Source organism: Narcine bancroftii, chromosome 1, assembly GCF_036971445.1.
Source record: "Narcine bancroftii isolate sNarBan1 chromosome 1, sNarBan1.hap1, whole genome shotgun sequence".
NCBI lineage: Eukaryota > Metazoa > Chordata > Chondrichthyes > Torpediniformes > Narcinidae > Narcine > Narcine bancroftii.
Genome location: NC_091469.1, coordinates 128,703,547 through 128,717,370, shown reverse-complemented (window position 1 = coordinate 128,717,370; position 13,824 = coordinate 128,703,547). Strand labels below are relative to the sequence as shown.

General features: G+C 38.9%; 1 protein-coding gene and 1 long non-coding RNA gene across 5 annotated transcripts in view; one reads left to right on the top strand and one right to left on the bottom strand.

The window, feature by feature from the left end:
• Positions 1 to 204: 204 nt before the first annotated feature.
• The window catches only part of LOC138763977 (interleukin-6 receptor subunit beta), a 100,358-nt gene continuing 86,738 nt past the window's right edge, over positions 205 to 13,824 (bottom strand). For both annotated transcript variants that reach the window (XM_069939086.1, XM_069939096.1), the window contains exons 13-15: positions 10,599 to 10,695; positions 10,283 to 10,364; positions 205 to 728 (exon numbers count right to left, since the gene is read on the bottom strand). In XM_069939086.1, the coding sequence (XP_069795187.1) occupies positions 300 to 728; positions 10,283 to 10,364; positions 10,599 to 10,695 (608 nt within the window). In that variant the 3' untranslated portion in view covers positions 205 to 299. The remainder of the gene's footprint in view (positions 729 to 10,282; positions 10,365 to 10,598; positions 10,696 to 13,824) is intronic.
• LOC138763983 (uncharacterized) overlaps positions 550 to 13,824 on the top strand; it is a 33,794-nt gene continuing 20,519 nt past the window's right edge. For 2 of the 3 annotated variants that reach the window (XR_011357933.1, XR_011357929.1), the window contains exons 1-3: positions 551 to 753; positions 9,468 to 9,642; positions 10,763 to 10,887. This is a non-coding gene — a long non-coding RNA (uncharacterized lncRNA). Of the gene's footprint in view, positions 754 to 9,467; positions 9,643 to 10,762; positions 10,888 to 13,824 lie in introns of all 3 variants that reach the window. The other variant, XR_011357934.1, reaches the window with a different exon arrangement.

The following is a 13,824-nucleotide window of genomic DNA, read 5'->3' as shown; positions in this document are numbered from 1 at the left end:
GACGTACAGCTCTACTGCGGCAACATTGAACTATTCATTAGCCTTTTGTTCATGGAATGCCTGCAGTTAACTTTAGACTGCAGGCATTCCGGGAAATTTACTAGGGGTCGAGGAGGTAAAATATGGGAACGGGAATGACTCCTTATCTTTTTACACACACTGCATTCCAGGAAAATGGCAATTAAAAAACATAGGTGAGACAGATTATCACAGCTTCCATCGAATTCTAGACAATGGAAATGTATTCAAGAATTTGTTTCTGATAATCTTTGTGAAGAAGCTTCAATGTTATTATGGTTTTAACGTAACTCTTGGCATTCAGAAGCAAGTGCAATCAATGGATTTCCTTCTGCAGTCTGTGTACTTGCATGATGAACTCTTTGCTTGACATAACTTGGAACTAAAATGTCTCTCTGCTGGTACTGGCCATTACATTCTGTTTGACTTCTGGCATGTTGTGCTGTCATATCACTGCTTGTAATGATGGGCATTATTTGTTGGAAGTGCTCCATTGTTGTGTAATCGGTGACCTGTATGACTGCTTTTATTACTGTCAGATTACTTTTAAATTTCTGGTCCAGTGCATTGTTTGGTTTGTCCTCTTGCAATCCATAATCTGTGAGTGAACTGGTGATCTCTTCAATGGTGTGAAGATTTTCAAGTTCTTCTTCTCTTTCTACTTTCAGCAAGTTTGAATTGAGATACAAGGATTCAGCAACGAGATGAGGCTTAATGATTCAAAGGAGAGTAAAGGTATTAATAATGAAAAAAACAATATTGTCAGAAAGCAGACAAGGGGGAGTAAGAGAAAGAGTGCAAGAAGCCAAGACAAAAGAAAGGTTTCATCTCAGATTTAATAAGAAAAAATAGCATTAATTACAGAATGACATTCAAGCCCTTTCGTCGCCATTTATGCAATGTTAATTTAGTCACTATTTAAATAAAATTTTACCCCCTCCATAAACCTTCGTCCGCGAAGCCAAGCCAAAGAAGAAATAAAATACTTTGCATTCTGTTCATGCTCAGCCTGAACTTCATTGTTTTTTTGTTTGCTTCCATATCCCTCAGCTTTCCTTTATTTAAAAAAAAAGATCTCTATTGATAACCCAATCTTAAACTAAGATTATTGAGAAGATTACTTTCTATTTCATGGGAATTGGTAAAAGAGATTACGGTATATATATATATATATGTTGTTGTGAATGAGTTGAAGGGCTCCTGTGGTCTATACTTTATTGCAGCTCAGTGGAACTTGTCCTGAAGCCAATACAATCCACAGGACAAAGTTGCAGAAAGGATGGGGAAAATTAATAAAACAGGTGATTCCGAGTCTGTGCATCCCCTGAAGAAGTGTTGATGGTCTATTAGACTCCTGTTAGAATTGAGTAAGCTACAGGGGCATGTGTGTAATCAAAACCTCAAATTATTGTCAGATCCCACTGAAGATACAGCAGCAGTGGTATTGTTAATGGTGTTCAGAACATTCTAGCCTGCAACAATCCAGAATGAGAAAGAGTAGTGCACAGCAATGGCCCCTAAAGTGGAGGAACGGAGAAGACGGATCATAATGAATGGCAGAGCAGCATAGAAGGTCAGATAGTCTATTCCTTTTTCTCATGTTCTCATTTCCTTAAGTTTAAATGCTTGGAAGTTCTTGAATATAATCAGATTTAGAAGTTTTTATCTTGGACATGATAACTTGTTTTGATTTGACAGTGCATTCAAATCTCTACAAAAGAAGCTTACCCGACCCTTCAATCTTCCATTTTTTTTCCTTTTAAAAGGTAGATGAAATGAGCTACTCAGGATAGTAAGGTGCCACACTTTGAGAGACTACATCATGTGATCAAATCTCAATCCAATGTCTGTACTATGTTCATAATTCAGGCAAAGAGGCAAAGATGGTCAGTTGTGGATAAATGTTGTGTTTGCTCGATGTTCCATGGAATTAAATCGGTGAATAGATTGTACTGAAACCTCAATAGGCCACAATCCACAATGAGTTTGTAGGAAACTAAGATTTTGGACAGGACAAATGATAGAAGTGTGTAAGAAAACACTCTGGATCTCGTGATCATAATGCCATTAGCTTCAAGATAATTATAGAAAGTGATAGGGCTGGTGCTCGGATGATGATTCTAAATTGTACAAAGGCCTGTTTTGATAGTATTAGAAAGGATCTGGCAAATGTGGATTGAGACAGGTTGTTTTCTGTCAAAGGTGTACTTGGAAAGTGGGAGGCCTTCGACAGTGCTAATTTGAGAACGCAGAATGTAATTTCTTGTCTGAGTTAAAGATTAACAGGTATAAGGAACCATGGTTTTCAAAAGATGTTGAGGCTCTTGTGAAGATGGAGATGCATCGCAGGTATAGGCATTTGAGGGGGATAAGAAATGCAGAAGACATTGAAGAAGGAAACAAGGAAGGACAAAAGAAGGCATGAGGTAGCTCTGGCAGATAAGGTGAAGGGAAATTCCAAGGGATTCTGCAGATATATTAAGAGCAAAATGATAGCAGGAGACAAAATTATTCCACTTGAAGATATGAGTGGTCATCTATGTATGGAGTGAAAGAGATGGGGGAGATCTTAAATGGGTTATCTTCATCTGTATTTAGTTGGGAGATGTTCACTGTCTATAGAAGTGAAGCAAAACAGCAGGAGGTTATGGACATTATTCAGATTACAAAGGTGGAAGTGCTTGCTGTCTTGAGGCAAATAAGGGTGGATAAATCTCCACGGCTTGATAAGATATTCCTTTGGACACTGATGGAGGCTTGTGCAGAAAGAGAAGCAAGAGAATGGTAGAGGTAGCCTCTATAACTGGAGGCCTGTGACTTTGGCCCTTTTAGTCTGTGCCAAACTATTTTTCAGCCTGGTTCCACTGACCTGCACCCAGTCCGTAGCACCCTCCCCCTTCCACCCATCCATGTATTGTAAAATTCCTCTTATTATTAAAATTGAGCCCTCATTCTCTAATTCAACTCATCCCACACTCCTTCTACTCTGTGTGAAGATGTTCCCCCTAAACTTTTCCCTTTCACCCTTAACCCATGTCCTTTGATTTGTATCTCACTTAACCTCAGTGGAAAAAAAGACTACCTACATTTACTCTGTCAAGACCCCTCATAATTTTAAATACCTCTATCAAATCTTCCCTCAAGAATGAGGTAAAAATGTTCTAATCTGTTTAACCTTTCCCTGTAACTCAGTTCCTGAAGTCTGGGCAACATCCTAGTATATCTTCTCTGCACTCTAATTAAGTATCTGTGTTCCCAGATCCCTCTGTTTTACTGCACTCTTCAGTGCCCTACTATTTACCATGTATGCCCTTTCTTGGTTTGTCCTTCCAAAATGCAAAACTTGTCTACATTAAATACCATCTGCCATTTTTCAGCCCATTTTTCCAGTTGGTCCAGATCCCTCTGTAAGCTTTGAAAGCCTTCCTCACTGTCCACAACATCTCCAATCAGCAAACTTGCTGATCCAATTTACCACATGATCCCATCCAGGTCATTGATATAGATGACAAACAATAATGGTTCCAGCACCAAATCCTGAGGCACACCACTAGTCACAGGCCTCCAGTTTGAGAAGCAACCATCCACCACCACTGGCACTCAATCCATTCTTGTTTGTCATCTATATCAACGATCTGGATGATAATGTGGTAAATTGGATCAGCAAATTTGCTGTTGACACTAGTGGACAGCGAGGAAGGTCCTCAACGCTTGCAGCAGGGTCTGGACCAGCTGGAAAAGTAGGCTGCTAAATGGCAGATGGAATTTAATGTGGACAAATGTGAGGCATGGCACTTTGGGAGGAGGAACCAGGGTAGGACTTGTACAGTGAACAGTAAGGAGCTACAGGATGTGGGAATGGGATTACAGATACATAATTCATAGAAGGTGGTGACATAGGTAGATAGGTTGGTAAAGAAAGATTTTGGCACATTGGCCTTCATAAATCATCCTATTAAGTGCAAGACTTGGAATGTTATGTTGAAGTTTGATAAGACTATGTTGAGGTCAATTTGGGAGTATTGTGTGCAGGTTTGGTCACCCTACCTACAGAACGGCTATCAACAAGAATGGAAGTAAAAAGAAAATTTACAAATATGGTGCCGGGAGGTGAGTTATCCAGAGATTTTGAACAGGTTAGGACTTTATTTCCAAGAGCGTCAGAGAAAGAAGGGTGATATACAAAATAATGAGAGGTGGGAAGTGTAAACTGGCGTTTTCCACTGAGCTTTGGCGAGATAGGTTAAGGGTGAAATGTTTAAGGAGAACATAAGGGGAAATCTGTTAACTCAGAAGGTGGTGAGAGTGAGGAACAAGCTGGATGAGATGGATGTGGGTTTGATTTTGATATTCATGATAAGATTGGATAGGTGGATGGGAAGAGTATGGAGGGCTAAATCCCATCCTTAGGATTAGAAGCAAAATTGATTTCAAGGGGTTCCAATTATTTAAGATACTTCCTAGCAAAACCAGTGAGTCATATTTAGGTTTGATGATCCAATCCAGTTGGCACATATCTTATGGGGTGAAAAGTCAAAATGGCTTGATGTGTGCATCAGGAGGCAGCAGCCTAAATCCTTCTGAGAAGTCTCTAAACCTCTTGCCTTCTCCAAGCCAGCACCATTAGTGTATCCAGCAACTCCGAAAAAGAGCCAGGTGACAGAGTAATGAGATTATTGGCTTTGCTATCAATGTCAGGATATTGAAGTTGTCAGGGGCGTGCCATGTGATGACTTAGGTTTAGATTGATAATCCCGGCTCTCTCGAAAAAGTTGAGAACAAATGATAAAGAAGACTTTAAAAGTTACTGAAAGTAACTTTATGTCTGAAGACATATATAAGACATCAACAATGCCACCAAAAAAGGATAAAGGCCTTTTTGCAACACAAGAAAGGAAAGGATCCTTTGCTTCCATCTTCATATAGGCCAATTTCATTACTGAACACATTATAAATTTTTTCTAAATTAATAACTAATAGATTAGCTAATTTTTTTTCCTAAATTGATTAATATGGACCAAACAGGATTTTTTTAAATCAAGAATAGAAGATCAGCTGACAATATTGTTAGATTTTTAAGTTTGTTAAAAGTGGCACAGAAAAGAAAAAAACCATCAGGAGCTTTGGCTTTAGATACAGAAAAGGCGTTTGTCAGATTAGAATGGGACCATTTATTTAAAGTACTGAAGGTTTTTGGAATTCCAATACATTTTATAAATTGAATTAGGGTATTATATAATTGTCCAAAGGCTAGAGTGATTACAAACAGACAAATATCAAAATCTTTTTATTGGGAAGATCATCTAGACAAGGTTGTACATTATCTCCTTTTTTATTTGCATTGGCTATAGAACCTTTAGTAGAGGTGATTAGAAGAGATAACAAGAGGGCATAAGTTAAGAGTATGGGGGCAAAACTTTAGGAGAAATGTTAGAGGATGCTTCTTCACTCAGAGAGTGGTGGCAGAATGGAATGATCTTCCAGAGGAAATAGTTGCGGCAGGGTCCTTTCTGCCATTTAAGAGAAGGTTGGATGTGTACATGGATGTGAGGGGGTTGGAGGGTTATGGGTGGAGAGTGGGAGGGGGGAGAACTAATGGAGTTGTTCAAGTGAACTGGCGCGGACTCGAAGGGCCGACATGGCCTGTTTCCGTGCTGTAAATTGTTATATGGTTATGGTTATATACATGGTTAATGAGGTTGAGGGTTTTAAGATAAATGATAAAGAACATAAAATTAGCCTTTTTGCCGATGATGTAATATTATATCTTACAAATCTTGAAAGTTCATTTAAAAAAAGTAAATGTTTGATTGGCAGAGTATGGGTTAATATCAGCTTAAATAACAAGTTTTGATAAAAATGAAGTGATGCCAATAACTGAGACTGATTAAACTCAAGTTAAGAAAATGGCAAAATTTAAATGACAGAAGGAGGCAGTTAGATATCTAGGAATTAATATTGATAAGAATTTAAATAATTTATTTAAATTAAATTATATACCTCTATTGGAAAAAAATTGAAGAGCTTAAAGAAGATAGAAGGATTTACCAATTCTTTAATAGGAAGGGTAAATTGTGTGAAGATGAATATTTTTCCTAGAATAAAATACCTATTTTAATCATTACCAATTTTTGTACCAACAATGTTTTTTCAAGATTTAAATAAAAGTGAAAGAAGATTTATTTGACAAGACAAAATGCCTAGAATGGCATTGGAAAAATTAACATGGAAATATAACCGGGAGGACTACGAATACCTAATTAAAAAAATTACTATAAAGCATCTCAACTTAGAATTTTGTCCTCTTGTAATCAGACTGACAAAAAGACAGCGTGGGTACAAATTGAAATGAGTAAAATAGGAGAAAATAATTCTGAGCACATTTTGTATAAATGGCATGAAGTACCATTGAGAGGGCAAATAGATACAGCAATTTTGAAACATATACTTAAAGAATGGAATGGAATCCATCTAGAAAGAAGAATGAAGAATTATCAGTTGGCTAGAATGTTATTAAAGCAAAATCCTTTGATTTCTTTTATAGTTAATAATGTTTATTTTGATATTCGGTATAACTGTGGAATAAAAAGGATAAAGGATTATGTTTTTGGTTTCTTTTGACCTTTGACCAATTGAAAGATAAGTATAATATACCAAATAATACAATTTTTTTCATATTATCAGCTTAAATTATATTTAAAAAGAAAGTTAGGGATGAATTTTAGATGAACCGATCAAAGTCAATTTGAATACTTAATAAGTGATATGTTTATCAAAAGATTTATTACTAATATGTGTATAAAATTGCAAGAGACTATAGAGAAAAAGGATCCATTTTAATCTAAATTGAGATGGGAGAGATTGAAATGCACAAATTCAAGAAGAAATAGGGTCAAAACTATGTTATGAAAGTGTAAACAACACAAATAATATCAGAAATCAAATGGTACAATTTAATTTTTTACATCAACTATATTATACTCCATATAAATTACATGGACTTCATTCAAATGGTTCTGATCAATGCGATGAAATAAAGAAGTAGGAACTTTTTTACATGCAGTTTGGCAATGTGAAAAAGTAGAAAAATTTTGGGAAAATGTAAGTATTTTATTGGGACGAGTTATGAAGATGCAAATTTTGAAAGATCCCAAACATTTTTATGAGGGGATATCTTTGATTTGAAATTAGATATTTATCAGAAGTTTTTAAGTGTAGCAGTAGCAAAGAAATGTACAGCTGTAACGTGGAAACGAGACAACAATGTGGGGTTGAATAAATGTCAAAGGAGTTACAAAATTGTATACCATTAGAGAAAATAATGTATAATTTACGGAATCAACCAGAAAAATTTGATAAGATTTGGAAACCTTACATGGATTTTATGGTTATGACTTCATCTACTGCGTCCACCACTCCAGTTCCAACTCACCTTAGTTAATTCAAGGTTTAAGATCATGTATGTAAATTTGGAATTTTCTTTTTTTCCTATCTTTCCCACTTTTTTGGAGAGGGAGGGGGAGAAAATAAGTAAATATGTATTCTTTTTGGATCGTTGTTTTGGATTATTCGGTATGAAATGGATAAATGCTACTTGTATTGATGCAAATAAAAAAGTAAAATTTACCAAAAAAAGGATATTGAGAGAGAGAGAGTGCAGAGAAGGTTCACGAGAATGTTGACAGGATTTTAGGGTTTGAGTTACAGGGAAAGGTTGTGCAGACTGGGGCTTTTTTCTCTGGAGCGTAGAAGATTGAGAGGGGACTTGATAGAGGTGTTTAAGATTTTAAAAGGGACAGACAGAGTAAATGTAGATAGGCTTTTTCAATTAAGAAAGGGGGAGATTCAAACTAGAGGACATGGTTTAAGATTGAAGGGGGAAAATTATAAGGGGAACATGAGGGGAAATTTCTTTACGCAGAGGGTGGTGGGGATGTGGAATGAGCTTCCGGCAGACGTGGTCGAGGCGGGATCATTGGTTACATTTAAGGAAAGACTGGATCGTTACATGGATAGGAGGGGACTAGAGGGGTATGGACCGAGTGCTGGTCAGTGGGATTAGGAGGGTGTGGATTTGCTATGGCATGGACTAGTAGGGCCGAACTGGCCTGTTCTGTGCTGTAAGTGGTTATATGGTTACATGGGTAAGTTGTCCAACCTGGCTAACTTCCAATGTCAGTTAATCCAAGGAGGGAAGTTTCCTCGAAATAGGAAAAAGTGGATGAGACCAACTGTGGAATACATAAAAGTGCTGCAGAAACTTAACAGGACACACAGCATCTATAGGAAGTAAAGGGTAACTAATGTTTCAGGCCTGAGCCCTTCATCATGGCAAGAGCAGGCATCTGAATAAAGAGGAAGAGGGGATGGGGCAGGACGAGAGGTGAGGAAGGTGGAAGGGGCAGGGGGAAGTGTACAGTCTAATAGGTAAGAGGTCATGGATGGATATGGGTGGGAGGGTCGAAGAGAAAAAAGCTGTAGGAAGGGGGTGGGGAGCTGGAGAAAAGGAGGCAGAGGGAAAAACTGTAAAATCAAAGTTGCTATTCAAAATGGTTCTCCTATATTTTTATTAGGCTGAATTGTACTACTTGTGTATAGTCGTTCAGAAATAAGTTCCAGGCACACAAGGCCCAGCCATAAGTTGCTCACAACTGTACTCATATTCCATTGCTAGGCACCACTGGAGTCTGACATTGCAGCCCACTGTTCCAAGGCATTAGGTCTTCATTGTTTTCAGATACAAGATGAATGAATTCAGTGTTGGTGCTGGGTAAAATTCCAAAGCTTCTAATTGTGTAAAGAGTGAGGAGACCTGTAGCAGAGAGCAAGAGAGCTGGCAGGAGCACAGACAGATGGCAAATGAAGCTTTCTACATCGTAATATGGGGTGTTACGTTTTGGCAGAAAGAACAAGAAGAGACGAGCTGGACAAAATGGCTCAATTCTAAAGAATGGCAGCACGGTTAGCATAGCAGTTTGTGCAATGCTATTAGAGCACCAGCTACCTGGATTCTAATCTGGTGCTGTCTATAAGGAGTTTGTACGTTCTCACCATGTCTGTGTGAGTTTCCTCTAGGTGCTCTGGTTTTCCCTCACCTTTCAAAACATACAGGGGTCTGCAGATTAATTAGGGTATTTGGGTAGCATGGGCTTGATGGGCCAAAAGGGCCTGTATGTCTAAATTAAATTAATATGCAGGAGTTGAAGAGGTCCATGCAAATTTGTGGATCAACCTTCAGAAGTGGCAGGGCAGATTCAGAGAGTGGTTAATAAAGCATATGAGGCCCTAGAACTCATCAATGGAAACATAGAAGACAACAAGAGTGAGCTTGTATTGAATCTGTGTAGAACACTGGTTAGAGTATTATGTCCACCTCTGGCAGTTTTGCTTTAGGAAGGATGTGTTGGTCTTGAAGAGGGCACAAATGAGGGTTATGGGTCTGCTTACAGGGTGAGGAAAACCAGCGAAACAGAACAGCAGAAGTGGATTGCTCCCTTCTGATTAATGAAAATTCAGAAAAGAGTATGAGGAATTCCAAAGCAGAAAAAAGTGAAAGAAAATCTAACCACTGCAGATGCTGAACAGCTGAAATAAAAGCAGAAGAAGCCGAGGAGGGGGTGCAAGGTGAGTACTCATGGTTTCAAAGTGATGAACAAAAGATAAATGTAGGAAACCTGCAGAGTTAATATGATTCAGAACACATTACCCATAAGGATGGTGGAGCAAGACCCCCAAGAAGGAATAGATAAGCTCTCCGCAGTAAATTATTTGCAGGGCTATGGGGAAAAGGCAAGGAAATGGGAGTTCTTCAGTTGCTTTACTGCAACTAACATGAAATTAAGAGACAAATTATCTCATTCTATACTATAAAAACAATGATGTATGATTCTACACAAGTAACACCATGCATCTGATCGTAAGTGAGAAAAAGGGTTTTAGTTTACAGGCTTATAACAAACTAGCTCTTGTCAAATTTACCCATTTTATTAGCATCTAGCAAATCTAGAATTCAAAATCCCCACTCACACTAGAATGGCATGAGGATGGGGGTTGGGGGGGGGGGGTGGGGGTGGCATGGAGAGGCCCTATACTTCTGAACTCTTTGGTAGGAGGTGTTGGAGTCCCATACCAGAAGTTGTGATTTTTCTCTTTCTCCAGAGGGGTTGCTCAATACCATCAAAGTCATCATCAAGATTCACAGATGGTCACTGTTCATCAGAAGTTACAGTCATTCTCTGCATATAAAGTATATGATGGTACATACCTCTGATGAACCTCTTTGCATAATACAGATGGCGTGACTGTTTCCAGGATTCGGTATATTTGGCCAAAATAGTTTCTTTACTCTAAAAGTAAAGTTTTTGCAAAGTGAGATTCTTACAATAATGATGAAAATAAAGTGTTGTTTGAGAAAGAATGTCAGGCTAAATTAATTCAGCTGGACAACACACTGTTCACTAGTATAAGCTAGAAAGTTATTGAATAACTATTGCTGCTTTCAGGATTACAGTTCACTCCAGGTTGCACCTATTATTGTTTTGCTAGAGACTTGTGGTCATTATTATTACAAAACTTCTCACCTTTGTACAAGAACCAAGCAGGTCCACGCCACCAGCAACACAAAAATAATAATTGCAATGCAAACTCCAACTGCAACTGCTGTCAATTCACCATCACCTGTGGCACAAATCCAAACATTTTGATTTTAGACATTTATGCACCGTCTATGTGTAATTTCTTTCAGACAGATCTGTGCAAACAAACAACATTCTTTGATACATCTAGTTCAACAAGTAAACATGATGAGGGCAACTCATAAAAGTGCTGGAGAAACTTGACAGGTCACACAGCATCTATAGGAAGTGAAAGGTAACCAACCATATCTAGATGAGGTGAACTTCAATTTTTAGCAACAATAACTTTCTCTGCAAATATATGAAACACTATTGTTTTCTGGCTGTGATTTTTTTGAACTGGTATGGATGAGAAACAACTGAAATAGGTCATGAATTGAAAGTGATTCTTGTGGTTTAGCCTACAACCACCTTCTGCCGTCTCCACTTTTGTGGGTTGTTGCTGTTAAAGCATTTCACACCCACCCTTCACTTTTTTTTTCTATGGAGTTTCTAAATATAAAATCTGTGGAATTGTTTCCAAACCCCACAAATCTCTTTTACGAACTCTTTGAGAACGAAAGATAAAAAATAAAATTTAGTAATTTGTTCAAGCATTTCCCTCAAGCTGCCATCCTTCTAATGAGTGATAGTTGGAGCATGAAAAATAGAAGCACAACACGACCATCTGGCCCTTCACATTCAATAAGATTATGGCTGATCAGGGAGAACATTTTCAACACTCCCTCAACAGCTGTACGTTGACTAACTGGCGTTAACATCGACTTCTCCGCTTTCTGTTTTCTCTCACTTTCCTTTCCCCTTTTCCTTCCTTCAGCTCTCCACACCCCTTCTCTCTCTATTTACAGAGCCATCCCTCCTCCCCTGCTTGCTGGTGTGCCCTCCCTCTCCTCTCCAGCTATTACCTCCTGCCTTTGGGACTGTGCTCCTCCTCCTGCCCCTCAGCCCCACCACATCTTGTTCGGGCATCTGCCTACATGTTTTTCATACCTCGATGAAAGGCTCAAGCCCGAAACGTTGGCTATGTGTCTTTATCTTTGCTATACAAAGTAGACTGTTTGACCAGCTGATTTTCTCCAGCATTGTGCTTTTACTTCAACCATGGTGTCCGCAGACTTTACCTTGCTAGCAAAAAGAATATTGCTACTGCCTTTTGTAATCCAGTTTGTCAACCCGTAGTTAATATTAGTTCAGGAGGTTCTAAAGGTCTGATGATTATGAAGGAAGACAAATATTTTGAGCCGGATCAGATATATTCAAGGACAATGTGAGCAGTGAGAGAGGAAATTGTAAGTGCCCTGGCTGAGATTTATGAGTCGTCATGAAGTACAGGTGAGGTCCCAGAAACTGGAGGGTGGCAAATCTTGTGCATTTATTTAAAAAGGGGGGGCAGGGAAAAGCCTTGGAACTACAAGCCAGTGAGCCTAATATCTGTGGTTGGTAAGTTACCAGAGAGTATTCCAAGGAAGAAGATATCCATGCACTTGGATTAGGAATAGTCCCATTTGGAGCCCCATTTGGAGTATTGCATTCACTTTTGGCCATTTTGTAAATGGGAGGTCATGTCTCACAAATCGGATCGAGTTTTGTGAAGATGCGACCAAGAAGGTTGATGATGGCAGAGCTGTAGACATTGTATGCATGGATTTCAGCAAGGTATTCAACAAGGTTCCTCACGGTAGGCTGCATGGGATCCAACTGAGATAGCAAAATCGATAGAAAATTGACTTCATGGAAGAAAGCAGAGGATGATGGTGGAAGGTTGTTTAGTGGACAGGAGGCCTGTTACGAGTGATGTGCCATAGGGTTTGGTGCTGGACCCTTTACTGTATTGTCATCTATATCAATGATTTAGTTGAAAAAAAAGACATGACATGATTAGCAAGCTGGTGGATGACTCCAAATTGTCTGGTGTAAATGGTCCCAGATTTGAAGCAGGATGTTGAATGATTGGGCAGGTGGACAGAGGAATGGTTCTGAAATTTAATACAGCTGTTGCACTTTGTGATATTTATCATGGGTGGGTCTTACACAGTGAAAGGTAAGGATCTGGGGAGTATTGTAGAACAGAAGAGTTCAGGTACATGGTACCTTGAAAATGGCATCACAGATAGATAGGGTGGTCAAAGGCTTTGGGGACATTGGCCTTCATTTGTCAGAATACCAAGTATAGATGTTACGAGTTCATGTTGCAATTATACAAGATGTTGGTGAAGCCCCATTTGGAGTGTTGCATTCACTTTTGGCCACTGTGCCACAGGAAAGATGTCAAGCTGGTGAGGGTGCAGAGAAGATTTACAAGGATGTTGCCTGGACTCTGGGCTTAATTGCTTGGAGTTCAATAGGATGAGTGGTGATTTCATGGAGGTGACAAAAATCATGAGAGGAGTAGATAGGGTAGACCTACAGAGTAGGGGAATCAAGAACCAGAGAACATAGGTTTATGGTGAGGTGGAGGGATTTGATAGGAACTTTGAAGGGTATTAGGTGTTGGGTTGCCAGAGGTGGTGATTGTTTAAAAAATAATTGGATGGATACATGGATGGTTTAGAGAGGGATCTGGGCCAGATGCAAGCAGCTGGGACAAATGTGGGAGGGACATTTTGCTCGTTGTGAGTGTTGGGTTGAAGGGCCTTTTTCCATGCTGCATGACTCTATGTTACAGCAATAAAAAGTGCAGTGTGCAGAGTCACAGAGAGGGATCAGTTAGGAGAGAGCAAAGGCAACTCTATTTTACTAGTAGGATAAGTTGCACATACCTCGAAGAATTCCTCCAAACAACTTGGAGAGCTGAGCTTTAATGAGGTGTGGGATCCAGGCGCATGATAATTTTAAAGAGTGTGTTGGAACTAGGCTGTAGGTGAGTTAAAGGCAATGCAGGAACAGGGCCCCAGTCTCTAAAAGGAAACACAGGAACTAGGCCCTAAGGGAGTTTAAAAGGAGCATGAAAATTTGGGGCTTCTCTGTTTAAAGGGAGCATAGGAATTAGCACCAGCTGATTCAGATGCTGAATCAGAATTTATTGCCATGAACAAGTCATGAAATTCAATGTTTTTGGTGGCAGCGTCAGAGAGCAGACATTCCTATTATAGCCATCTTACAACATTACTATAAAAAATAAAAATACTGTGCATGAAAAGTAAGGCAATGTTTTTGGTTCATTGATTATTCA